Source organism: Erythrolamprus reginae, chromosome 2 (genome assembly GCF_031021105.1).
Source record: "Erythrolamprus reginae isolate rEryReg1 chromosome 2, rEryReg1.hap1, whole genome shotgun sequence".
Classification (NCBI taxonomy): Eukaryota; Metazoa; Chordata; class Lepidosauria; order Squamata; family Dipsadidae; genus Erythrolamprus; species Erythrolamprus reginae.
Window position 1 is genome coordinate 89,834,836 of NC_091951.1, and position 27,769 is coordinate 89,862,604.

The 27,769-nt window shown below is 35.6% G+C and overlaps 1 protein-coding gene across 1 annotated transcript in view; it reads left to right on the forward strand.

Moving 5' to 3' along the window:
* Positions 1 to 3,276: 3,276 nt before the first annotated feature.
* The window catches only part of PBRM1 (polybromo 1), a 56,878-nt gene continuing 32,385 nt past the window's right edge, over positions 3,277 to 27,769 (forward strand). The window contains 17 exon segments of the mRNA XM_070738639.1: positions 3,277 to 3,330; positions 7,647 to 7,802; positions 9,940 to 10,037; positions 11,785 to 11,932; positions 12,385 to 12,528; positions 13,133 to 13,249; positions 15,654 to 15,722; positions 16,222 to 16,320; positions 18,563 to 18,648; positions 19,868 to 19,963; positions 21,768 to 21,859; positions 22,075 to 22,291; positions 23,097 to 23,238; positions 23,691 to 23,788; positions 25,486 to 25,621; positions 25,623 to 25,763; positions 26,895 to 27,000. Coding sequence (XP_070594740.1) covers positions 3,292 to 3,330; positions 7,647 to 7,802; positions 9,940 to 10,037; positions 11,785 to 11,932; positions 12,385 to 12,528; positions 13,133 to 13,249; positions 15,654 to 15,722; positions 16,222 to 16,320; positions 18,563 to 18,648; positions 19,868 to 19,963; positions 21,768 to 21,859; positions 22,075 to 22,291; positions 23,097 to 23,238; positions 23,691 to 23,788; positions 25,486 to 25,621; positions 25,623 to 25,763; positions 26,895 to 27,000 — 1,984 coding nt within the window. The 5' untranslated portion in view covers positions 3,277 to 3,291.

The following is a 27,769-nucleotide window of genomic DNA, read 5'->3' on the forward strand; positions in this document are numbered from 1 at the left end:
TTGGTAATCTGTTAGTTTAACATGGTAAAGCATAATATAGTTTATATGTATAAATTAGCACCTGTTGTGGTCACAGAACAAAACATACACACACACAGGGCTTCGCTTGTTATGTGGCCACAACAGGTGTTAATTTGAATTTAGTATATTGTATAATCCCAGCCACAGTTGCTGCACCAAAGGACCAGGAATTCTGCAAATTGTAACAGCTAAAAAGGATATGTATCATCAAGTGAAAAATTGGCTGTCCTTTAAATATTTAATGTTTCTTTTATTTAAAGATGTTGAAAAGCGTAACTGGAATTTATAGTTTAGTTATTCATCTAATAACCAATGTTTTGAAATGTCCAAACTTCACTTATTTCTACATTTAAGGAGTAGTTATATATTTCTCATTTTACATGAAAAGGGTTCGGAGACTACAGTTGGTCCAAAACGCAGCCGCATGACCTGTTGTGGGTGTACCTAGATACACCTGCGTTACGCCAACGCTCCGCATGCTGCATTGGCTCCCAATAGGTCTCCAGACACAATTCAAGGTGTTGGTCATCACCTTTAAAGCCCTACATGGTCTGGGACCAAATTATGTACAGGACCGCATTCTGCCATCAAAGTCCCAGCGGACGGTTAGGGCCCACAGAATTGATCTTCTCAAGGTTTCTTCGACCAGACAGTGTCGGCTGGAGGGACTTATCTGTGGCAGCTCTGGCTCTATGGAATCAAGTCCCCCCTGAGATCCGCACGATCCCCACCCTCCTGGCCTTCCGAAAGGCCATAAAAACATGAGTTTTCCACCAGGCTTGGAGCCGGTAAATGGTTCCATCTTGTCCCAGCTGGATGAATGTTTTAATTAAGGGTTTCTTAAAATTGTTTTATTGTTTTTATATTGCTGTTCGCTGCCCAGAGTCCGTAAGAAGTTGGGCGGCCTACAAATCTCATAAACAAGCAAGCAAGCAAGCAAACAAACAAACAATAGATGGATGGATAGGTAGGTAGGCGGGTAAGTAGGTAGATAGATAGATAGATAGATAGATAGATAGATAGATAGATAGATAGATAGATAGATAGATAGATAGATAATACATTCTGTTGAGTCTGTCTTAATTAATAAAGGAGAATATTTGTAGTTCATGGTTAAAATAAGGACTCCTTGGTGCTTTATGCACACTCACTTGTTTTCTTCAGACGTTTTATTACCAAAACTATGTAACATCAGTGATGTTACCTAGTTTGGGTAATGAAACATCACTATCTTAATTGTCTGCCTGTTAAAATAGATTTTGAAAAACTTAAGGCATTGTCAGAAGAGAACTCCATTGGATATCTTTTTCTTTTTTTAGCTTATTGATATTATTCACCGAGGCAGATCTGGCTGGGATATGAACAAGCTTTCAAGTTGCACAGAACTTTTTTTCAGATCAATATATAATGAAGGAGTCTTACATTTCTGGAAATTAGAATAATCTACTCCAAAAGGAAAAACGTAGTTTAATCAGGAAGTGATAAATGACTGTTTTTATTTAACAGTAGAATAATGGTTATTTTTACAGAATATGACCAATACTATTTTCATACTTCTGATAAGTATATAGATTTTTTTTCATTTCATTCCATTCAGAAATTATAAGTTAAAAAGTCATGTTTTATATATGAAAATACTGTTTTGTTAAAGTCAGATAGAAAAATTAATGTGCAATAAATTGTTATGTTGTAATAATTGTAACTATATTGACAGTTTTTATCCTTGCAAAATACACTATTTCATGTGCTGCGTTTCATTTTTAAAAACCCTTTTATCTTTACTTTTTTGAGAAATTAAGAAATGTACAAATAAATCTCTCTATCAACTGTTGCTAGTGATATCTCAATTCTCTATTAGAATTGTCCAGCACCTTCCCAAACATACTTAACAGATCAATTTTCCTGCATTCATTCTTTCCACCTTTTCCTTTGTTAGGCAAACAATAACAGTATTACTTTATTGTCAGGTACTGAAGCAGCTGTCTCACACACATTACACAAATCATATAGGCAGTCCATAAGCAAGCCAAGTCAATGTTCCAATATCTGTTTGCTTTTACCATCTGTTCTACACCATCTACACATTTTTATTCTTTACTATTCTTTTTTTATCAGTTTTTAAAAACTAGTTATAGGATTCATTTGAATTTTAGTCTTCGTTATCTTATCCAAACAAATCTTCCAGCAGTCCTTCACTTCAGTTTCATCCCATAATATTTAATTAATTCTGCTGGAAACTCCTTGTGGAATCAACAATAATATTTCAAATATTACCCACTTCCCAAACAGTGTTCTATTTCAAAATCTCTTTTGCTTTTCTTCCTTTTTTTAATCAAAGGATTTTAGCTATCTTAGATTACATTATTTTCTGCATATATGACATTTTTCATCCTCAAAGACATTATAAACTTCATTACCTACTATCATTTCAACCATTGCATGAAGTACAAATCCATCATTTAACCTTTAGCTTTAAATACCTCTGCTGTGTTTGAATTTGCTTTCAATTTATTTGTCATTTATCAGACAAAATTACAGCTGCTACTTGGCTTGGAGTAAAATGTGAAAAATGTGGTTTACTTCTGTATATACATGAACTACAGTTTTGTTGCCTTATGTGTTGTAAATATGGCCAATTATTCCATAATCTCTAAGCTATTGTTTATTTTGAAGTGCTTCAGCAACTGCATTATTAATTTGAAGTTTTTATAATGATTTATAATTTATTATAATTAAACCTTAATAACTTTGTTATATGATATACAGTGTCCTTTTCAATTTCTGAATGTTATTTTTTAAATGTTGGGCTGTATATTATTTAATTAGAACAACAATAGATACACTATGGTGATTTATATACGTATAATAAACAACATTTTTTGTTTGTTGGTATAGTTCTGGAATAATTTGACCATTAAGACTATAGTTCTACCATATAAAATAGCAAAGTTTTGTAACTGATAAGTTTGAAACTACAAACTTTATTCACTTTTTCTAAGACTGTTAGTTTTGTTCTAGATTTTAAATAAACATTATTTCAAATTCTGCTAACAAGCAAGCTATTATAATCCTATTTTCTGCTGTTTTCTATAGTTTTCCTTATTTTTTCTTCTTAATTCCTTTATTTACCTATTCTGCCTTTGTTTCCTCTCTGTTTTCCTTTCCTTTTGTTATCTTCTCTTTCAGTTTTGGCTGTAACTAATACTGCGGCTGAATTGGTGCTTTAAAGATTTCCCTTTTCTCAGTTTGCTTACTTGCCTATCAGACATTATGAGGAGATTGGCTTTTCGTGGTGCTGGTTGTACTCTGGTAAATCTGGTAATTTGCTGGTAATGTGTGTGCTGTTTGTCTGTCTTCCATACTTCTCAGCCATTTTTGTTTTATATTGATAGTCCTCGACTTACGACCACGATTGAGCCCAAATTTTCTGTTGTTAAGTGAGACATTTGTTAACTGAATTTTATGACCTTTCTTGCCTCAATTGTTAAGTGAATCACTGCAGTTGGTAAATTAGTAAACTGGTTGTTAAGTGAATCTGGTTTCCTCATTGATTTTGCTTGTCAGGTCATTAAAAGGTGATCACGTGACATAGCAACAGTCATAAATATCAACCAGTTGCCAGGGATTTGAATTTTGATCATCTGACCATGGGGATGCTGAAAAGGTTCTAACTGTGAAATACCATCTTGTCAGTTTTTTCAGTGGCCGTTGTAATTTTGAATGGTCACTAAATGAATTGTTGTAAGTCAAGGATTACCTGTATTTGATTAGTAAAAGTCATGTTTTTTCATATATCTTATGAATTTGTGCATTAGTTTGGTTATCAGATATGAAGTGCAAATGTATTAACACAAATTACATTAGACTAAATATATACTGTATTCCTAAAATATACTTCTGTAAATAGAGTACTGTAATTGGAAAACATGATTTTCTATTTGTTTCCCTTGGAAAACTGACTATAGTAATCTTACATTTTTTATTTTTAAAAAAGAAATTGACTGGGATAATAGGTTTTTTATTTTATTTTTCTGCTTTTAAATGAGTAGGAATTTTTAGAAGGTTTATGAATCACTTCACACTTTAAAATTGCAAATAAGTTGTCAGTTCACTTCTTCATGATAATTCCTTAGTCTGCATTTGTACTACTGTATGTGAATTTCAAATTTAAGATTCTGCTTTTTCAGCTCAGATTAACCAATTCATTATGGACTTGATGTTGTGTGATAGGAAAAAGAAATACAGTGATACCTCGTCTTACAAACGCCTCGTCATACAAACTTTTCGAGATACAAACCCGGGGTTTAAGATTTTTTTTGCCTCTTCTTCCAAACTATTTTCACCTTTCAAACCCAAGCCGCCGCCACTGGGATGCCCCACCTCCGGACTTCTGTTGCCAGCGAAGCGCCCGTTTTTGCGCTGCTGGGATTCCCATGAGGCTCCCCTCCATGGGAAACACCATCTCCGGACTTCTGTGTTTTTGTGATGCTGCATGGGAATCCCAGCAGCGCAAAAACGGGCGCTTCGCTGGCAACGGAGGTGGGGTTTCCCAGCGAGGGGAGCCTCAGCGAAATTGCAGCATCACAAAAACACGGAAGTCTGGGGGTGGGGTTTTGAGGACTTCCGTGTTTCTGCAATGCTGCAATTTCGCTGAGGCTGCCCTCGCTGGGAAACCCCACCTCCGGACTTCCGTTGCCAGCAAAGCACCTGTTTTTGCGCTGCTGGGATTCCCCTGCAGCATCACAAAAACATGGAAGTCCGGAGGTGGGGTTTCCTATGGAGGGGAGCCTCAGGAGAATCCCAGCAGCGCAAAAACGGGTGCTTCGGCTGGCAAAAGGGGTGAGTTTTGGGCTTGCACTCATTAATCGCTTTTCCATTGATTCCTATGGGAAACACTGTTTCGTCTTACAAACTTTTTACCTTACAAACCTCGTCCCAGAACCAATTAAATTCGTAAGATGAGGTATCACTGTAATTAATGTTGTCTTCAACCACATAATAATTTTCTTTTGAAGTACTGGCAAAATATAACAACTTATTTACCTTAAGGATTCTTTTATATTTTACTTAATCTATGTCCACATTAATGTATTAAACCGATTGTATAATATCACTACATTCTTCTAACAGAAGCATTTACTTCTAGCTTAGGAAACAAATTGTTTTGCAATAATATTTTAAATCCTTTCACGTTTTCTCTTAGGACACTTCATATCACTATTGCACAAATCACAATAATTTTTATGACATAAAATTTGCATGCCTATTTCAAAGCCATGCTTAACAAACTCATAACTTAAAAAAATATAACAAACAAAAGTACTGCGGGGCACAAGTTGCTCTTATATTGAATATAGTTCATGAGAAATATGATTTTAGTAATTGTATAGTCTCTAATTATTGTATGTTTAAATTTAGCAACTAATTCATGATTTAATTGTAATTGAACATTCATTCCTCAGTCACAATTAGATCTAATACTTTCGGTCTTTGGTGTTGGTACAAAACAGATTTTGGTTGAATTGATTTTTGCTTAATGTTGTACATTGCCTTGAAAGAGAGATAGACATATATAGAGAGAGATGATAGATCTCTTGATATCTAGCTTTTTAAAACATACACATCACTTTAAAATAAATTACAATTGTTTATGCTTGCTACATATCACCCCAAATCTGTGGTAATGTTTCTTTAAGAAATAGAGATGTTTCAGTCTCTTCAGAAAACCATTTATTTTGTAATTTTGTTATCAAGGGGTGTGGCTGATACAATGCTTGTTTGACAGTAAAACCATTAATATAATACTCTAATATAGGTTATTTCTTTTATTTATTTATTTATTTATTTATTTATTTATTTATTTATTTTGTCCAATACAGATATATGAGATATAAGAGAGACTATAGGACTAAGGATATAAGAGAGATTATATATGTACGCCCCTTACTGACCTCTTAGGAACCTGGTGAGGTCAACCATAGATAGTCTAAGGATAAACTGTTTGGAGTTAGGGGATGATACTACGGAGTCCGGTAGTGAGTTCCACACTTCGACAACTCGATTACTAAAGTCGTATTTTTTACAGTCAAGTTTGGAGCAGTTAATATTAAGCTTGAATTTGTTGTGTGCTCTTGTGTTGTTGTGGTTGAAGCTGAAGTAGTCAGGACATTGCAGCATATGACCTTGTGGGCAATATTTAGATCATGTTTGAGGCGTCGTAGTTCTAAAGTTTCAAGATCCATGATTATAAGTCTTGATTCAAAGGGTATTCTGTTTCGAGTGGAGGAGTGAAGGGCTCTTCTGGTGAAGTATTTTTGGACATTTTCAATGGTGTTAATGTCTGAGGTGCAGTATGGGTTCCAAACAGATGAGCTGTATTCAAGGATGGGTCTAGCAAAAGTTTTGTAGGTTCTGGTAAGTAGTGTGAGATTGCCGAAGCAGAAGCTGCATAGGATTAGTTTGACAACACTTAAAGCCTTTTTGGCGATGTTGTTGCAGTGGGCTTTGGCACTTAGGTCATAGTATTCCGAGGTCTTTTACTGAGTGGGGGTTATCTGCAAGATTTTTTTTGTTCAGTTTATATTTGAAGTTTTGATTCTTTTTACTGATGTGGAGGACAGACCATTTGCTGGTTGAGATTTGGAGCTGCCAGGTGTTAGACCAATCAGAGACAGAGTGTAGGTCTTTTGGGAGAATAGCTGTGTTATCGGTGGTGTTGAAGTTACGTTGGTTGCATCGTTGGTGAAGAGAACTCATTTGCTAGAGATGTGATAGCAAAGGTCATTGATTAAAGAATGAAGAGCATTGGTCCCAGTACACTACCTTGGCGGACACCGCTTTTAACAGGAACAGGGATAGATATGGTGCATCCTATTTTAACCACTTGTCTGTTTGACAGGAATGCTGTAATCCATCTGTGGAGGGATCCTGAGATACGATAGGATTTGAGTTTTAGGAGTAGTTTATCGTGGACCACGGAATCAAAGGCTTTGCAGAAATCAATATAAATTGCATCTATAGATTTTCCTTGATCAAGATGAGTTGTCCATATGTTTTTGCAGGGAGGAGCTGCAGGTTGCAGGTTGAATCCAAATTGTTTGTTGAAGAGCAGATTATTAGTTTCTAGGTGGAGAGTAATTGATGTATTTATAATTGATTACATGACTTTACCAAATTTGTCTTTATTCTCCACACAGCATGGCCATTTGCCCAGAATTCTGGGATCTAAATGAATCTAAAGAAGCTATGCGTTGTCCAGATGTTATCTAAAAATGAAATTTCTAAGTTAGAAGATTATTAACAGTATTCCAGACATGTTCCTAGCACACAAAATTATATGCAAAAAGCGCCCTATAGAGAGCTGGAGGGAGTGGGAATAGATCCTTATCAATGTGTCTCATCATTGTTCTTAGTTAGCTATGCTCACAGTAGCAGCCATTGTATGAATAGGTGTGGAGCTAGTTTATCAGAACAGCCACATTTTTTTCAAAATACACAGTGTACCAAAGGCATACTAGTACCTGTAAATTATTTCAAATAATTGAATTATAGGTTTGCTTTGATTTGCTGTCTTGTTTTCTTTGTTTGAAACCTTCCACATTCAAGAACATTTTTCTTTATTATAGAAGAAGTTGGATTCCATGAGCTCAAAGAGGCGAAGGGCTACCTCTCCTTCTAGCAGTGCCAGTGGAGGAGATTTCGATGATGGTCACCATTCCACAAACACACCAGGTCCAAGTAGGAAGCGGAGAAGACTCGCCAACCTCCCAACAGTTGATCCTGTAAGTATCCTTAAATGTCTATCTTTCTAGTCTAGGCACTGTGTAAAAGTAACAGTCTATTATATCCTTATAAAGCAATTGTTAAACTCCCTGTTATTTTAACTTCTTGGAGCTTTACAAATATTGTCCATTTAAATTAGAGTGATATGCATACATATTGGAGGATAATGAAGCATCAGAATATTTTACATTTTAACATAACAGGAGCCAGATTGTTGGTGGCAATATGCTGACTCTGTAAACTTCTTAGAGAGGACTGTACAGTACTGTGAAGTAGTATATGTACATCCAAATGTTACTGCTTTTGCTATTTCAGGATGTTTAAATTAGCTGAAAATGGTTGAATTACAGGAACTCCTTGTTTAGCAGCTGGTTTGTGAAGCAAAGAAAAATTGAAGTGAGATTATAAGTACAGATGCATTTCATGTAGTCACTGCTTTGTTTAATAATCAAGTGGCTGGTCCTAGTTGTTTTGGACTTCCTGTACATTTACTTGCAGTTTATAAGTGATGCAACTGTCTTCTTTGAAGTTGACAGCTTTTCCAGGGTTGTTGAGGTCAGGGTCTTCAGACTTTGGTGTGGTGGGAGGTTAGTGCAGTTGAGGGAAATAACAGGTGAAAACTTCCACATTTAAGTTTTTTACAATCTCCTAACAACCTTCTTATATTGGGCTAATTTTTCTCAGTGTCATAGTCTGCTGATTTTTTTAAAAAGATGTTGATTATTTTTCTTAGGAGTATTTCTAGCATCAGAAAAACCAAATATTTTGTTTTGTTATAAAATAACCATGAACCTTATTTTAAATAATAATCTAAAGTATAAGTTAAGAAAAATTGCCCCTGCTCATTTTAGGAGTGCAGAACACACACACACACACACAGGTTGGGCTGCTCCGGGTTCAGATGATCCTCTAGTGAAGATTCTGTGCGGTACAGTAACCGCCAAATCCCACTCCTGGTTGGCCCCACCCACCTCAGCCCTCCCAGGAGTTTCCATGCGGTCCGTTTTGGATGCGAGCTAAGTGCAGAGCCTGCACAGAGGCTGGGGGAGGGCAAAAACCGGCCCTCCTGGAGGCTTCAAAGGCCAGGAATGGGCCCATTTCTGGCTTCCGAAGGGCCAGGGGGGAGGTCATTTTCACCTTCCCAGAGGCTTGAGGAAAGCCTCCAGAATCCAGGGAGGGCAAACCCCCCCCCCCCAATAGTGCAGGAAGCCAACTAGGCCATGCCCACACAGCCACCAAACAGAGAACCCATTCCTAAAATTTTTGAAGCCCACCCCTGCCCCAACCTCATACTGGGCAAGCTATTTTGGCACATAAGCTGGCAAAAGGCAGAAGCCTGTTTCCTGTAAAGTAGGTTTTTCTCCTTTAGATGTTCCTTTAGTAAATGAATTTTATTTGTATGTGAATTGTTTAACATGTTCACATACAAATAAAATCCCCTTTTCCCCAGGCTATCCTCAAATTAATAAAATGGGACTTTTTCATTTAGTTTAGTCTGGTTTGACGGATTTTGGCTGTTATAATAGCTTATTTTGTGCACAGACTTTGTAGTCAAAACCAGCAGTTTGTTGATGGTTTAGGGAGTCTATCAACCGCAGCTGTGACAATATGATTGCTAAGGATGACTTAAGACTACTTCAGATATGAATTGGGAAGCAATAATAGAAAAAAGGTTGTTAACTCAGGTTTCATCATGCTTAGCTACTGGTCACAACTTTGTTATTAGCTCATTGATGGTTCCTTCTTTTCCAACTGGCCAAACTGACCAAATTAAGAAATCCAAGATTTCTTAGAGTCCATAGCATATGGTTCCTTTTATAACAAAAATACCTGAAAAAACGCACACATTACTTTTTCTTAAATTTGTACAGCAAATTTTGATCAGTAGAACATGTCATAAAAAACCATCCTATTTTCTTTAAATTTATTTTTTCTGGAAGAAAATAGTAATGTACTCTTTCTCTCCTATGGCTTCAGTATTTTATGTACTGTAGTTTTACATGGCATTGTCCTTTGTTCTTTCTGGCTCATCTATACAAACAATGATTTTGAAACATGAAATGTTTTGAACATTACAAGTATAATTTTATACAAATACTCAATATCACTTTTTTTCCTGTTGCCCTACTAATTTAGATTGCTGTTTGCCATGAATTATACAACACAATCAGAGATTATAAAGATGAACAAGGAAGACTTTTATGTGAACTGTTCATTAGGGCCCCCAAAAGACGGTAAGCTTGAGATATTAACTGATAAATAATCCAATGTGGTTTTAGTGTTTTATTATTAATGAAGAGAATGTAAAACAATTTGTCTCAAGTGTTTTAAGTGAAATGTCTAGCTGTAACTGCAAAACTACTGTGTTCAGTTCTGGATACCTCACCTACAAAAAGATATTGACAAAATTGAACAGGTCCAAAGACGGGCTACAAGAATGGTAGAAGGTCTTAAGCATAAAACGTATCAGGAAAGACTTAATGAACTCAATCTGTATAGTCTGGAGGACAGAAGGAAAAGGGGGGACATGATCGAAACATTTAAATATGTTAAAGGGTTAAATAAGGTTCAGGAGGGAAGTGTTTTTAATAGGAAAGTGAACACTAGAACAAGGGGAAACAATCTGAAGTTAGTTGGGGGAATGATCAAAGGCAACATGAGAAAATATTATTTTACTGAAAGAGTAGTAGATCCTTGGAACAAACTTCCAGCAGACGTGGTTGGTAAATCCACAGTAACTGAATTTAAACATGCCTGGGATAAACATATCCATTGTAAGATAAAATACAGGAAATAGTATAAGGGCAGACTAGATGGACCATGAGGTCTTTTTCTGCCGTCAGTCTTCTATGTTTCTATGGAGCATCAAAAATGCTATTTGGAGCATTTTAGAAGTTTTCAAACTTCGGCCAACCTGTTCTGTACTTAATGCAGGATGTTTGAGGGAGTTCCATGCTCAAAATGGTTCAAAGGAAGATGTTAGATGTACTCCTAGAATTTATGTTTTTATTTGTAACTGGATGATCAAGTTACTTAAATTAGATTTAAATCATAAATAGAAGGAACTGTTTTGGTTGTTACATTTCAATAGAAGTAAGGGTTATAAATACAACAATAGAAGAAGATATGTTAGGTGCAAAAATACTAATGACAGAGGTCTCTTTTCATATTTAGGATTTAGGAAAGCCTGGCAGGAGGGTTCTGCAAGTTTTAGGAAGGAAATGAGATATAGGAAATATTCCTTAGTATCTTTACAACCAGTCCTTAAACTTAATGACAATTGCAGCATGCCACCAATCACATGATCGAGAATTGGGAACTTGGCATGTTTATTTTTACATGAAAGGGCCGCCCTTTGCTTGCAGCACCTCTGTGGCATCCTTTTTCGTAAAAATAACAATGTTTATACTCCTTTGAAGGAGCTGGGGAATCCCTCCAACGAAGAGATTCCGGGGGCGGAGCCTTGACGTCACCGGCAGGTTGGTAAGGACGCCAAGGTGATCACTTCCTGGATTCCATGGAATCCAGGAAGTGATCACCTTGGCGTCCTTACCAACCTGCCGGTATACGTGACGTCAAAGCTCCGCCCCGGAATCTCTTGCTGGGATTCCCCGTTCGGGTTCGGTTCGGGTTCGGCCAAATTTTGCGTAAAGTTTGTCCGAACTTACCGAACCCGAACACCATTCGGTTCGCCCATCACTAGTTGTAAGATCATTAATAACATGATGTTTTACTTATCTGTTTTGCTTAGCGGTGAAGTTGCCACTCCCAGTTGTTAAATGAGGACTTCCTGTAATAAAAATAGCTCAGGGAATAGTGCTGATATCAGAAAGCAATTATTTATGCTGATGTAACGGATGATATGATTGACAAAACTGTTTTAGCTTTTGAGTAGAATAATCTAGAGTATATATTTTAATACCTGTTGAGAGGCACTGTGAATTTTATGTTAATTGCATTTTCAATATGTTATTACAACAGAAATCAGCCAGACTACTATGAAGTAGTTTCCCAGCCTATTGATTTAATGAAGATCCAACAAAAGTTAAAAATGGAGGAATATGATGATGTGAACGTCTTAACTGCTGACTTCCAACTGCTGTTTAATAATGCAAAATCCTATTATAAGGTGATAGTGCTTTGTTTTAAAAGACATGGGTTATGTTTTCTTGCGCTGATTTATATATGAGTTAAGTAAATAGGTGGAAAAGATTATTTCAAGCCTCTCAAAAGCTGATAATAGACAAAGTAGCTTTTATTCTCTTTTGTAATATAATCACAATTAATGACATATTTTATCTGATATTAATACCATAACTCTGATTTCCTTAAAATATATATTTAGGATTTAGGAAATCATATACACACACACACACACATACATATACAGTATATATATTTCATATTAAAAACGATTAGATGTAAAATGTTTTAGCAACTAACACCTACTTAGATTACAGAGCCCCTGAGATATAAAAAGCAAGTTCCGCCACTATGGATCCAAATCACCTTTCCTATTTTAATTTAAAGTATCCTTGCTGGTTTAAAACCAAAGAATATTGTTTTGATTCTGTTACACAGCCAGATTCTCCAGAATATAAAGCTGCCTGCAAATTGTGGGATTTATATCTAAGGACAAAAAATGAATTTGTTCAGAAGGGAGAGGCTGACGACGATGAAGACGAGGATGAAGGGCATGACAATCAAGGGGCTATTTCAGAAATAGTAAGTGCAAAATTTGCTACTTGCCGATAAGTATAACTGATTCAGTGTAAACCATTGTAATTTTATTGGCCTATGGCAGTGATGGCAAACCTATGGCATGGGTGCCACAGGTGGCACGTGGAGCCATATCTGCTGGCACGTGAGCCGTTGCCTAGCTCAGCTCCAACATGCATGTGTGTGCCGGCCAGCTGATTTTTGGCTCACACAGAGGTTCTGGGAGGGCATTTTTGCCTTCCAGGGAGCTCCAGAGGGATGGGGGACGGCATTTTTACCCTCCCCTGGCTCCAGAGAAGCCTTTAGAATCTGGGAAGTGCGAAACATGAGCCTACTGGGCCCACCAGAGGATGGGAAACAGGCCATTTCCGGCCTCCAGAGGGCCTCCGTGGGGCAGGGGAAGCTGTTTTCGCCTTCCTCAAGCATTGAATTATGGGTGTGGGCACTTGCACATGTGCAATAGTGTACGTGCACGCTTTTTTGGCACCTGAGGAAAAAATGGTTCGCCATCAGTGGTGTTTGGCATAACTGAATTAGTTGCATTTTTTAATATTTATATTTACTCCTACTCCATTATGCAAATTGACTTATAGGATTATGTTTATATCAGTCTTCTCCAGGTTATTTAAAAGAAATTTTTGAACAACTTCTTGAAGCAGTAGTTGTAGCTACAAATCCATCAGGCCACCTTATTAGTGAACTTTTTCAGAAGCTTCCCTCTAAAGTGGTAAGTAACAATAAATAACAACAACAACAACAATGATATACTGTACTTTATTGAAACAATTTCAATACCAGGCTGTTAGCAGAAGTATATGAACGAGTATGAAAAGCACAGGTTGAATTGAGACAGAAATTAGGAAAAGCATTCCATGGGGTGGAACTCTGCAAACACCATTTTCCTGTTGCATTCTTTCTTTCTTTCTTTTTTTCATTTTTTTATACTTTTTAATTTTATGAAATTTTATAAGCATTGGCAGAGTTATTCTGGATTATGCGAATTGAGGATGAGCTTGCTGTTCTGAACAAGTACAGTAGTTTCTATTCATGTTTTTTTTTAAATTAGAAACTTATAAAAAGTCCCTGGAAAAATATTGCACAATTTTAAGTATTATTTATTAATAATAACTGCTATATATACAGTAATGCCTCGTCTTACGAACCTAATTGGTTCCCGGGGGAGGTTCGTAAGATGAAAAGTTCATAAGACGAAACATTGTTTCCCATAGGAAACAATGTAAGATCAATTAATCCGTGCACCGGAAAAAAAAAAGCAAAAAACCGCCGCCGCCCGGCTGTCACTTTTTAAAACAACCGGGGGGCTTCTCAGCGTCCTCCTCAACCTGAACGCCAAACCCGAACTTCCGGGTTCGGCGTTCGGGAGGCCACCGAGAAGCCCCCCGGCTGTTTTAAAAGGTGACAGCTGGGCGGCGGGGCTTCTCGGCAGCCTCCCGCACGCCGAACCCAGAAGTTCGGGTTTGGCGTTCGGGTTCAGGAGGATGCTGAGAAGCCCCCTGGCTGTTTCAAAAGGTGACAGCCGGGTGGCGGGGCTTCTCAGCAGCCTCCCGAACCCGAACTTTTGCCGAACTTCCGGGTTCGGCGTTTGGGAGGCCGCCGAGAAGCCCCACCGCCCGGCTGTCAACTTTTAAAACAGCCGGGGGGCTTCTCGACGGCCTCCCGAACACCAAACCCGGAAATTCAGGTTTGGCGTTTGGGTTCAGGAGGACGCTGAGAAGCCCCCCGGCTGTTTTAAAAGGTGACAGCCGGGCGGCGGGGCTTCTCAGCGGCCTCCTGAACCCAAACTTTTGCTGAACCTCCGGGTCCGGCGTTCGGGAGGCCGCCGAGAAGCCCCGCCGCCCAGCTGTCACCTTTTAAAACAGCCGGGGGGGGGCTTCTTGGCGGCCTCCCGAACGCCGAACCCGGAAGTTCGGCAAAAGTTCTGGTTCAGGAGGACACTGAAAAGCCCCCCGGCTGTTTCAAAAAGCGACAGCCGGGCAGCGGGGCTTCTCGGCGGCGGCGGGTTCATAAGAAGGAAAAAGTTCGTAAGAAGAGGCAAAAAATTTCTGAACCCCGGGTTCATATCTCGGGTTGTTCGTAAGACGAGGGGTTCGTATCATGAGGTACCACTGTATTCATAGTATAATGCTAACGAAATGTAAGCAAGAACGATCTGTTTACATTCAAAATATTGTACAGCAAGGCAAAATAAGCTACTGTTTTTTGGGGAGGAAAGAAATTGTGTAGAAGAAATGAAAATGATCCAAATAGATCACAGATGTCGCAAGTATAGCATAAAATATTGTCAATTGGCAGTTGAGAAAAAACAAATCCTGTTTGGTTCATTTGCATTTCATTCTAATATAAGATTAATTTTATTTATATGTGTATGTAACACATAGGTATCATTTTCCTTTTCCTCTTTTGTTTTAGCTTTTCTTTTTTATTTGATTTTTTAAAAAATAGCTGGACTATTTTAGCAGTCCACAGATAATGCCATAAAATTTCTATGTATCTATTATCTAAGATAGATGATAGATACATAGATTAGATGATAGAGAAATAGAAGATAGAAAGAGAGATGATAGATATATAGATGGATGGTTGGGTGGATGGAAGGTAGGTAGGTAGGTAGGTAGATAGATAGAACCCTCTGAATCGTACTAAGAAGTCTTTGAATACAGGACAATGTCTGTAGAAAGCATGATTGATATTTTATTTATTATTTATTTATTTATTGGATTTATATGCCGCCCCTATCCGAGGACTTGGGGCGGCTCACAACATAATAAAAGAACAATGCGAAAGCAATACGAATCCAATTAATATAAACTCACTAATCTAAACTAAAATCCCCATTATTAAAAATCAATCATACCCATTATTTTGATAGTGATTTTTCACAGCTTGGAGAATTTGATTGCTGTGTGTATAGTGGTAAAACAAACAATGTATGTGATCAAAAGCATAGTGATAAGTCCAGTGTTGGAAAAAATTGCTGTACAAAGATTGTGTATGCTATTGATACTAATTGGTGAAATTCAGAAAGAAAAGCTCTGTAGGAGATAGAATACTTAATCAATCAATGTTACATTTTACATGGCATCATTTGGATTTCTTTTTAAAACTTTCAGCAATATCCTGATTATTATGCAATAATTAAAGAGCCCATAGATTTGAAGACCATCGCTCATCGGATACAGGTGCAGTATAAATTTGGATGTATTGAAAAGAAATGTTTGGAATAATGAAATTTAAAGCAACACGTTTATTTTTAGATTATATCTTTCTTAGATTAATTATCATTTTTAGTGTTGAATTTAAAAATTATATTTATAAATTATGAAAATGTTTGATCCATTGGTATAAATTAACTTACTGACCTATTGAAAAAATTTACAAAACTTTGGACAAAATTAGTTTAGAAATTTTTTCCTACCATTGTTTCTTTGTTTTCTGAAAGAACCTATTTAGAGACCATTAATGATATTTTTTTTCTTAAATTGTTTATTTTTGTTTTTTAAAAATTATGGTAAAATTACTTTTATATAGTGTGCTTTTGTTTCTAATTATATATCACTTTATCTTAATTTTTGTATAGATTATGTAAATGACAGAAAAACTCTGTTCAGATAGCAAAGTTTTAAATTATACATATTGAATATGAAAACTTTCAATTTTTTAATCTGCTTTTACTTGTAGAATGGAAGCTATAAAAGCATTCATGCAATGACCAAGGATATAGATCTATTAGTTAAAAATGCCAAAACTTATAATGAACCAGGATCTCAAGTATTTAAGGTTGGTTAAAAGAGTTATTTGGTTAATGTAGAAAACAAGATAAATCTTTAATTCCAGTTACAATTTAAGAATAGATTTGTACACGCCGTATGAATTACATGAAATTAAATGATAGTGGACCTTATTTTTAAGTATATATAAATATGATTATGGATTTCACATAACATTTTTTACCAATGATTTGTACCAATTTTAATAGATTCCATGCCACTTGTAGCATTACATGGTATTGATAAGACCAATATTTAGGAATGTTTGAGCCAATATGCCACAAATTGAATAAAAGCCCGTTTTTAGTCCAAATTTGTTTTTTTAATTTCTAATCTAGATACTCCTTTGCAAGATAGCGTACTTTTGTCTGTAATCAAGCAAACTTGGAGGCATATAACAGCTCAGTATACTACTGCAGTGATTTTCAACCTTTTTTGAGCCGTGGCACATTTTTTGCATTTACAAAAACCTGGGGCACACCACCAACCAAAATGACACTCTATTATAGTACATATTATACATATAGTTAAACATTTACCTCCAGTCCTGACCAGGATTAGAAATCGGGACCATGGGGAGGAATAGCACCTTCAACTACTCGCTGCGGCCACACAATGACAAGTGGGGATCTTCCTGGGTATGGATAAGAAGCAGCCTGCTACTGGTTCATGGCTAGTGGCTGGGATTAATCCTAGAATGTGATTGGTTAGTGAGCATTTTTGTGCCTCCACTCTTCCGGTCGCTGATAGAAGGAGGCATTGTGAGGGGAATGTTTATGTTCGGATGGAAGCGGCTGGCAGTGGGCCGGATAAATGGACTACACGGGCCGTATCCAGCACACGGGCTGTAGTTTGGGGATCTATGTTTAATTTCCCCACGGCACACCTGACCATGTCTCACGGCACACTAGTGTGCCACGGCACACTGGTTGAAAAACACTACTACTGTATACATATATATGTGTGTGTGTATGTCACGTTACAAACACACACACATACACGCACACATATGTATACAGTAGTACCTCTACCTAAGAACGCCTCTACTTAAGAACTTTTCTAGATAAGAACCGGATGTTCAAGATTTTTTTGCCTCTTCTTAAGAACCATTTTCTACTTAAGAACCCGAGCCCAGAAAAATTTCCCAGGAAATTTGAGAGTGGCATGAAGGCCATTCCCTCTGGGTTTCTCTCTCTGGTGCAGTGTATGGGAGGCAGCCTCGCACCGGGTGTATAGGAGGCGTGTGCTCCTCCTCGCCGCCTCAGAGTCCCTCTTTTTTTTAAGCCTTAAAGTTTTGGGTTTTTTTGATTCCCCTCACTTCACCTTCTTCCTTTGCAATGACTATCCTTTTCTTCCTCCTTCTCCTCCTACCCAAATTCTGAGCTTTTATTTCTTTCCTAATGGGTTTGCACGCATTATTTGCTTTTACATTGATTCCTATGGGAAAAATTGCTTCTACTTACAAACTTTTGTACTTAAGAAACTGGTCATGGAACAAATTAAATTCTTAAGTAGAGGTGTATGTGTGTGTGTGTGTGTATTCATAGATTTTCACGGGTACAGGTATGTAAGTCTTGGCATGTTTGGGTTTCTTCCAGTGTAAGTTTCAGAGATTCCTGGCAATGTTTCATCGAGAGCCCACTCGTCGTCTTCAGGCTAGTGCTTTCGGTTTTGTGCTTGGGAGAACAAAGCATGATTTCAGCTGCCGTCCTTCTATAAATATTGGTGGGTAGTATGGAGTGCTGGCTCAGCTGCTGCAAACTGTGTCAACTAACCAGGAAGTTTCAACACAGCTGAGCCAGCACTCCACACCCATCCACCAGTATTATAGAGGGACGGCAGCTCAGATCACACTTTGTTTGCCCAAGCACAAAGCTGAAAGCATCAGCCTGAAGATGACGGGTGGGACCTCATCGAAATGTCGCCAAGAATCTCTGAAACTTACACGGGAAGAAACCCGAATATGCCAAGACCTACATATATATACATACGTACGTACGTACATACATACATATTTCTGTTCTTAAAAAGCAAGGGCTGTAAATTCAAATCCCAGTGAGGGTATGGCTAGCTGATGAGGCCAGAATAAGGCTGAAATAGATCTATCCTAGTCTCCCTTAATTTTCAAATTCAGCAAAACATGTTACACACACACACAGTGGAAACAAGATAACTTACTGTATCAGTCCGTCCTTGTGGAATATCCTTTTTTAAACTTCATTTGAAGATTCCTTTTTTACTTCCTTTAACAGGATGCAAATGCAATAAAGAAAATATTTAATATGAAAAAAGCAGAAATTGAGCATTCAGAACTAACTAAATCAAGTCTCCGAGTCAGGTATTGTAAGCAGAATAGAAATATAGAAAGGTATTGATATTTTCTTTTTTAGTTACATTTTTAACTTTTATGTGTTAAATATTAAAATTATCTTTATCACCGCATTGTGAAGAAATAGTGAAGTTCTTAAAAGAGTATATTGAAGATTATGTGACAGTATTATGATCTGATGCAAGATCTGATTTAAGATTATATTAAGCAGATATGCTTCTTAATTTGATGAATTTAATCTGCAGTTGAGGATAGTGAAGATTTGTGTTACTATTTCTTAGTTTTAATTTTAAAAAAAGGAATAATGGAATATTAAATTAGGGCTATGCATAGTATTCAAATCAAGTGTATTTGCAATGTATAGGACCAGCACATTGCAGAAGCCTGTCAGACCATAAAACTGTTTTAATAATTTGCTTCTGCTCTCATATGTTGCAATGCATCTCTTTCGAATGCTTTATACACTCTTAATCTGTCCACTTTTCATACATTTCAACTTTCTTAGTGAATTTATGTCTAGATTTTCCCATATATTCTATATCTATATACTAGCTGGGTAATTCTGAGAACTGAAATTCATACATCATAACTTTTACTGAGATTGAGAAATACTGGTTTATATTATGTAGTCCAAGTTGAGTTATTAAGTTACATTATAAATGAAATCATAAAAAAATAAAGATGCAAAGTTTCAGAATTTAGTATTTCTAATTGTTGAACATATTTGAATACACGGAAAATTGTTCACTAGCTTTTACCTTTATGTTTTTATTATGAACTCTGAAATAGCAGGCTTTGGTTATTTCTGTATTGCAAAATTAGTTTCAAAATTTATCGCAGTTTTTTTTTATCTTTTGTCTTTAATAACTTAGTCCAAATACGTGCTTTTACTTAATATATACTTGCAATTGGATGTATATATTTTCTGGATTTAAAATAACAGTACTTAAACTTGAGATTACTGTTTTTCCATGCATGCTTGAGTCTGAAATCAATTGGATTTACTTCTAATAGATAGAATAATTTAACTTTAAAAATTAGTCCTAAAATGTGTTGATTTTACAAACCTTAGTAGTATTCAACCTTATTCTTACCTGTTTAATGCAATGGTAGTCTTTTATAGCTTTCAAAATGTATGTAAAAGAGATGAATCTTAATTGTGTATTATCTTGACTTTTTGGTGGATTTCTTCTTTTCACTATCTGAACCTTATTTTTTCTCCATAAAGGACTGCAAATCTCACTGCTTCCAAGCTTACAAGTCCTTCCTCACAGGGTAAAGGCAGTGTTGTTGATGAAAGAAATTCTGCTAATAAATATTACCGGTGAGTCCTTAGTATCTAGATATAGTTCAATTAGTTAATATTTTCAACAGATTGGTTTCCCCTTAAATTTGTTAGTTTTATATGTATGTAGCAGAAAGAAAGCATTGATTTTAAAAAAACTAAGTTTTTTAAAAAAATATTTATGGTTTTAATAGACATGTATTATATTGCTTTATTATTAAAGTTATAATTGCTAGTTAGGAGCTGCCCAGAGTTTAATATAAGATGGGTGGCTATATAAATATTTAAATAATAGATGGATGCATGGTTCATATATTGTAGGCCTCAATTTCCTTTAAATATTCTGAATAAGCTCATTATAAAGCCACCCACAAAGGAAGATGCATCTGTACCAGCTTCTAGGTACCTTTCAGATACTGTATATGGACCAGCTCCCAAAATTCTGATTGGGAGTCATGTAGCTTCAGAACTCCTAATTGCTCTAATTATTGTTTGTTTGTTTGTTTGTTTGTTTGCTTATTTATTTATTTTGCTGGTAGATGACTGGATTTTTAAATTCTAATCGAAAAGCCAATAGTGCTCTCTTCAAATTGCTTTGAAACTTTGTCTTTTCTTTAATTACTATCCCCTGTATGCTGTGGCAATTTGCTGACATCTGGAAGGGATGAGGAACATGTGCAATAATCACCTATTGGCTGTATCATAGAAAAGGTCATATCAAATTTAAACATGAAATGTTTCCCTGCAAGGGATTGGTCTAGTTGTGTTTCCTGAATTGGAACAAGCCAAGCTTCACACTGACTCAGTCAGTGCAGAGAGCTTGGGTTATGATTTTGATTAGAGTTAACAAACTGAAGCTCCATAACGTGAGGAACAATATAGTATTGCCAAACAGATACTAACATGACTCTCCTACAAAGTAAACCAGGTACTGTATATTACTCAGGCTAGCATGTCCAGACTCTCCTTTCCTTTTCCTCATTGTTCAAGGAGAGAGGATGTTCATCTAAGTCTAATGCATTTATTTTCTCAGTAGAATTCCCTTTCAGTGCCCCTTTTTAACTCAGTAGAAAGTACACATTTTTCTCAAAGACCAAAGAAAAATACCCATGTCTACATATCCATCATGAAGCCATCTGTCAGCTTTGTTTTTATTTTCTTTTGTACCTCTCTAAGAAAGAAAAAAATTGACCTACATTATAGCTATGTTGAAATATTGAGCTTGTTTTGGAGTAAATAGCATGTAATATCAAACATTTTTCTTTTATGGTAGTGTAGGAATAGCGCTTAAGAATACTGTCCCATAGGCTATTATATTATTTTCTCATCTGGCTTTCAAATCAGCAGAAAAGGAACCTTACATAAAATGAAATGTCTTTATTTTTGACTTATAAGTCAAGTTGCCATGTGTCAGATCCAAAACCAAGGAAGATACAGTACATGTCAATTCTTCCAAGCTAAGTTCTGTATTGTTTCACATGCATAGATACAATCTTTCCATTGAGTACTCTACTATCTGGATCTACAATATACTCAATAAACTATTAGGGAGGGGCTGTCTTAACCCTCTTTGTCTCACACATAATATCTTGACTGAGTTGCCTCTTATTACTCTGAAATGCATCTCTGGAGAGGCAAAAAACCCCCTTGCATTAACCCCTGTAAAGCCCAGCATAGAGATTCTGTATTTATAATCAAAACTAAACTTTCATAAGAAGCGCTAACCTTTAGTTCTACCTGTATTTGCTCTATTGTGCCAGTATAGCCACTATTTTAAAAGTAGATGCATGCCATGATAAGGAATTTTTCATTTATTTCCTGTCTTTCCTTTAAAAATTCACAGTAACAAAAGAGCAGTCCAAGGCGATCGTTTATCAGCAATAACCATGACACTGCAATATGGATCTGAAAGTGATGAAGATGCTGTTTTAGCTGGTAGGAATTGAAGAAGCATTGTTCAAATCTGCCAAGAAATTTGTATTCCATTTGTTTAAAAATATGAGATACACACTCAAACGTTGTCATTTTATGAATTGAAATTATTAAATCCAACTCACACTTTGGCTCTCTTTAGTTAATTTAGAACATATAACAAACAGGGAAAGGAGAAAAATACAGTCATGGCATATATTTCTGTTCATCATTCCTAGCTGCTGCCCGTTATGAGGAAGGAGAATCTGAGGCTGAAAGTATTGCTTCATTTATGGATACAGCCAACCCTCTCTATCAACTTTATGATACAGTTAGAAACTGCCGAAACAACCAGGGCCAACTTATATCGGAACCCTTTTTTCATTTGCCCTCAAAGAAAAAATATCCTGATTATTATCAACAAATCAAAATGCCTATTTCATTGCAGCAGATCAGGTAAAATGGTATTCTGCATTTTTACATATTTTTAATTTGTTATTTTAACAACTGAGAGAGAGAAAAAGAGTTCTTTTATATACTAAGATACTATTCTATTACAATAAATACCAAAATAATTTTATTATTTATTTATTTTGTTTGATTTTTAGTTTGTATTAAATACCAAAATAATTTTATTTATTTATTTATTTATTTTGTTTGATTTTTAAACCATCCAACAACGAAGAGCCAGGGTCGTGCCTAAAATGCCCAGAATTTAACAGCTAGTTAAAATTTAAACACAGATGAAAATTGAATATGAAATTAGGATTAAGTTCACATTTGGGCAAAAATTATCATTTGTAAAAAATAATGCAAAAAGCTTTGAAATTATCCAATAGAATTAAATAAAATAATTATTTACCTTATTCATTATTATCTTTATTCATGTTGTAATTATAAGGGAAAATAGTGTTATTTAATAACTAGGAAGACCCAATCAGATTTTTATTTTGTAGGCTTCTGCAAATGAAGCATTGGCATCCACGCCTTTCAGAACTGAAGCTTCTCTTTCTTTCTTGACTTCTTTTAGTTTGTATTGAAGTCTGTTCCAAGTCTACTAATATCAAATAAAGAATGGTGCATGTAATTTATTTTTTCCAGTGCTGAGGAAATCATTTTGCAAACATTGTATCTCTTAAATCCTCAAGTAGAAATTAAATGTGAAATTTGGGTGAAAAATATTTTGCACTTTGAAGTACCAAGTTCTGCTTTATAAAAAAATATTTTTTGCAGCAATGATAAAAGATTGTCTTGTCTACAGAACAAAACTGAAGAATCACGAATACGAAACCCTCGACCATTTGGAATGCGATTTAAACATGATGTTTGAAAATGCTAAACGTTATAATGTTCCAAACTCAGCCATTTATAAGAGAGTTTTGAAAATGCAACAGGTTATGCAGGTAAAATTCACACTTTGTTTGGGGGGCTTATATTCAAAGGAGTTAGTATTTGGTTCATTAATTATCTAAACTGCAGAAACTATTGTCTTTAAAAATCTTTTTTTCTCTACTTCGTAATGGAAATATCCCCAATTTTTAACCAAGCATCATCTTACATCAAGGAAAGGACTTTTAGTGGTCCTATGCTGGTTAATGCTAATAAACCATTATGTGGTGGTATTTTTAAGCATAAAGTTTTTACTTAATTAATTGTTCTAGAATGGTTTGTTTAGGTAGGTCCAATTTAATGTTTCTCCATGATACAAATGAACGAGACATGCTTTACTTGAAACTTTTCTTCAATGCATGAAACTGATATTTTTATCCTTACAGAATGAATGTAGCTGTTTAATATTCATGCATTTTAGCCTATTCAATTATTTTAATTGGATCTATGATTGGTTACATTTCAGGCAAAGAAGAAAGAGCTAGCTAGAAGAGATGAAATTGAGGATGGGGATAGTATGATATCTTCTGCAACATCGGATGCTGGGAGTTCAAAAAGAAAAAGGTATTTGCTACTAATATATATGTCTATGTTTAGGACAACAATAGCTTGCTTTCATTCTCAATTCTCACCAAGTATCTCTTCAGTAATGTGTTTTAAGACAAAAATGCATAGTCTAATTATCTGCTAATAATTATACAATCTTTACTTTCAAACAGAAAACATAATTCTGAGAAGCATAATTTATAGAACTATTCAACGTATTAGAAAGAGATCCTCAGGTTTTTTTAAATGACACAAATCACTTTTCATAGAAACACTAAAATAATTATGCTCTTTGAAAATATGCCACAATTGCTTCAGAAGCTAAACATGCATAATTGTATGTGCACAACATCTTTGCTACATAAGTATTGTCTGTTTAAAAACACATATAGTGAGATACAGATAAGCAAAAAAAAAAAAAAAACCTTTCAAAGCAGCCATGAAAGTCTTACAAAATTGTACTTACTTAACTTTAAGTTGATGTATGTGGCTGCTAATCTTGCAAAAAGGACTGGGTGGCTAACAACACATGGCAACTGTTTTTTTAATTGTCAAGAATGAAAAAAAGCAGTAATGGTTGCTGAAATCAAACCTAAGCAAAACAATTAACATAGAGCTTTCAGCTGACCACCCCACCCCAAGAACCCCGGGCGCTGCACATCAAGGCCCTCAATGCTTTACAAAAGGCCAGCAGATTCAGAACAATCTGATCTTAGGAAGTTTGGCAAGTGATGCGACTGGTTCCATAAGAGGGGGTGGTTTTGTAAATAACCGCATCCCACGAAGTGGTGGGACTTCTAGGGAACAACTACTATCTTGAATACCATTAGAAAGTACACTGGGGTCCATTGTAGCTTGCGGAGCAGAAGTCTGAAATGGGAGTACTGAGGTGTGCCTATAATTGCCCATGCAGTTTGTTTATTTTATTTATTTATTTATTTATTACTTAGATTTGTATGCCGCCCCTCTCCGAAGACTCTCCAGATGGCCTTCATGGGCAACTCTATGTAGAATGCATTATAGTGAATCTGCTTAGGAGATTATTATGGCATGAGTGATTATGAGCAAAGCCTCCCCATTCAGGAAGGGCTGCCATTGCCAGATAAAATGAATTGTCCTCCTGGCCTTGGCTGCCACCTGCTCTCAGGATTGAAGCTGTGAATTCAGGAGGACCCTTAAAATTGTCTGGGTGCTATTTATGTATTCTTGAGAGCCGTTTCACCATCGTTCTTTAGATGTAATTTTGTTCAGTCTTAAATTTAAAATATTAGATCTTCACTGCGAATATGTGTAATGATTTCAGGTAATTAGAAAGTAAGATACTATAATTGTTCCCAGAAAGAAGGAAATGCAATGTTAAGATTGCTATTCTGGGATAATATATCAGAACATCAAGCTTTGTTTAAATAAACCTGCTTCTCTAAAAATTGGCTATGTAAATCTAATCAACTGTGTCAAGAAACTCACACATATAAAATTTCAGTAAAGGTTATTAAGCTTTTAAGTCTCTGGTCCTTTCTTTCTTCCATTAAATCTTTTACTTTGCAACATCCAATCTGGGTCAGTCCTTTTTACTTTATTCATTTATTCATGCATACCTATTCTAGATAATATATAATCTAATAAATAGATTTTCATTGAAGAAAACAGCAAATGCTTCTGGTTGCATAGACGAAGATTAAAGTAGTCTTTTTCTCTCTCTTTAAACTGAACAGTAAGAAGAATATAAAGAAACAGCGAATGAAAATTTTATACAATGTTGTTCTTGAAGCACGAGAACCTGGAACAGGCCGAAGGCTATGTGAGCTGTTTATGGTGAAACCTTCCAAAAAAGACTATCCAGATTATTACAAAAATTATTTTGGAGCCAATGGATTTAAAAATAATAGAGCATAATATCCGTAGTGACAAATATGCTGGAGAGGAAGCTATGATAGAAGATATGAGGTTAATGTTTCGAAATGCGAGGCATTATAATGAAGAAGGCTCACAGGTATATCTGAAGGAAATATATTTTAAAAATTATCCATATTTCCCTTAGCTTACTCTGTAAATTGCCATAAAGAAAACCTATCTTGAATATGAAGATCACAATATTTTTAATACATGTGTAGGCTCCTTGTGTAGGTTTTGTTTGAAACTGCCTGTACATTTTTTAAACACCTTAACCATGAGGGGGTTTTGGGAGCTAGGGGTTGATGTTACTAGTATTCTTTAGTTCTTTAGAAATAATTTTCAGTGTATTGCATCAGATTACTGATTGCAATCAAATTATTTCTTATTATTATTATTACTTATAAATTATTACAATAATCTGAAATAATAGATTACACTAGTACCTCACTGCTCTTTGTTAGCTGGTTCTGGGAAGTGCAATGAGTACCAAACAGATTTTTCCCATAAGGAATAATATAGTGAGTCACAAGACAGCCAATACCAACAAGTTCTAGATTGTATGGTGACAACCAAACCAACGGTGAGTACCTTGTCAAGGTGTAACAAGTACCACCAAATGCTACCCCTCTTTAAAAGGCAGATTAACATCAGATTCGATGGATTATTTAGCTTTTCATCTCATTGGTCCTCAGTCATTCAGTTTTACAGTACTGACATTGGAGATTTGAACAAAAGGATTAAAAACAAGTCCCTATCTATTTTTTTTACACTATATGCAATTTGTAATACTTTTTTAGGATATGAAATAACCAGTATTATAAACATGGAACATAAGAATCTTGTAATAAGATTTTGGAGTGAGCTTCTAAATCTCATTTAAAAGAGGTCTTTCACATTATACTTTTTCTAGAAAGATGCTCTCATATTTACATTTTGGGGGCCATAGTGGGCATACCTGCTGCCATTTTTTTAGTACAGTTTAAGGAATAATACTTTAATCCTTAAATGTATTATAAATATTTATTAACCAGCCTTCTGTCCATTACCATTAATACCATTCCATGAATATGTACACCACTTACTAGTTAAAACACCAGACTCACATGGTTAATAATAATAATAATAAATTATTTATAATGCCCTTTTAGCAAAAACATATTTACATATAATTTTGTTACTTTACACATGTTGATTATGAATTCATTTTAATTTGTTTGATGATTAATAGGTTTACAATGATGCTCATATTTTGGAGAAAATTCTTAAAGAAAAAAGAAAAGAATTGGGACCTCTGCTTGAAGATGATGAGATTGTTTCCCCTAAATTAAAGTTAAGTAAGTATTGCTGAATGAATTTTCATTTGAATAGGTACTGTGGATAGAAAATTTGTTTGATTGAAACAAGTTATTGAAACTGAATATGCTCTTAAACTTTTCCTTACTTTTTAAATATAATCAAGAAAAATGCATAAACAAAAATCAATGAGTAATAACATCTATTAGCAACAGCAATAGCACTTAGACTTATATACCACTTCAAAGTGCTTTATAGTCCTCTCTAAACGATTTACAGAGTCAGCATATTGTCTCCAACAATCTGGGTCCTCATTTTATCAACCTTGGAAGAATGGAAGGCTGATGCAATCTTGAGCCAGTCAGAATTGAACTCTTGGCAGTGAGGAGTAAGTCAACCTGAAATACTGCATTCTAACCATTGCGCCACTGTGGCTTTTGAGTAAATGAATGTTATTACTCATTTATTTTTATTTATGAACCTGTCTCAATTATAGTAAATCTTACTTGCTAAGAGAGATCATGCACAATATTAGGATCCTAATAATTTGATTCATTAGTCTGTCATTGATACGATTTTTCAGGGTTGTCCCTATATAACATCCAACAGTAATCTAGTCATTCCAATGATAGCGGTGTTCTATTACTTTAATGTGCTGGTGAAACCACTCGCCTTATTCATCATTTACACCCCCACGATTTGGAGGGAAGAAATCTAAATGTGAATGCAAAAAGTGCATTTTTAGTGGCATGCAACATCCAAGACACTGGTATGCTTTTAGCAGTTCCTCAACACCTTCAACATATTCTT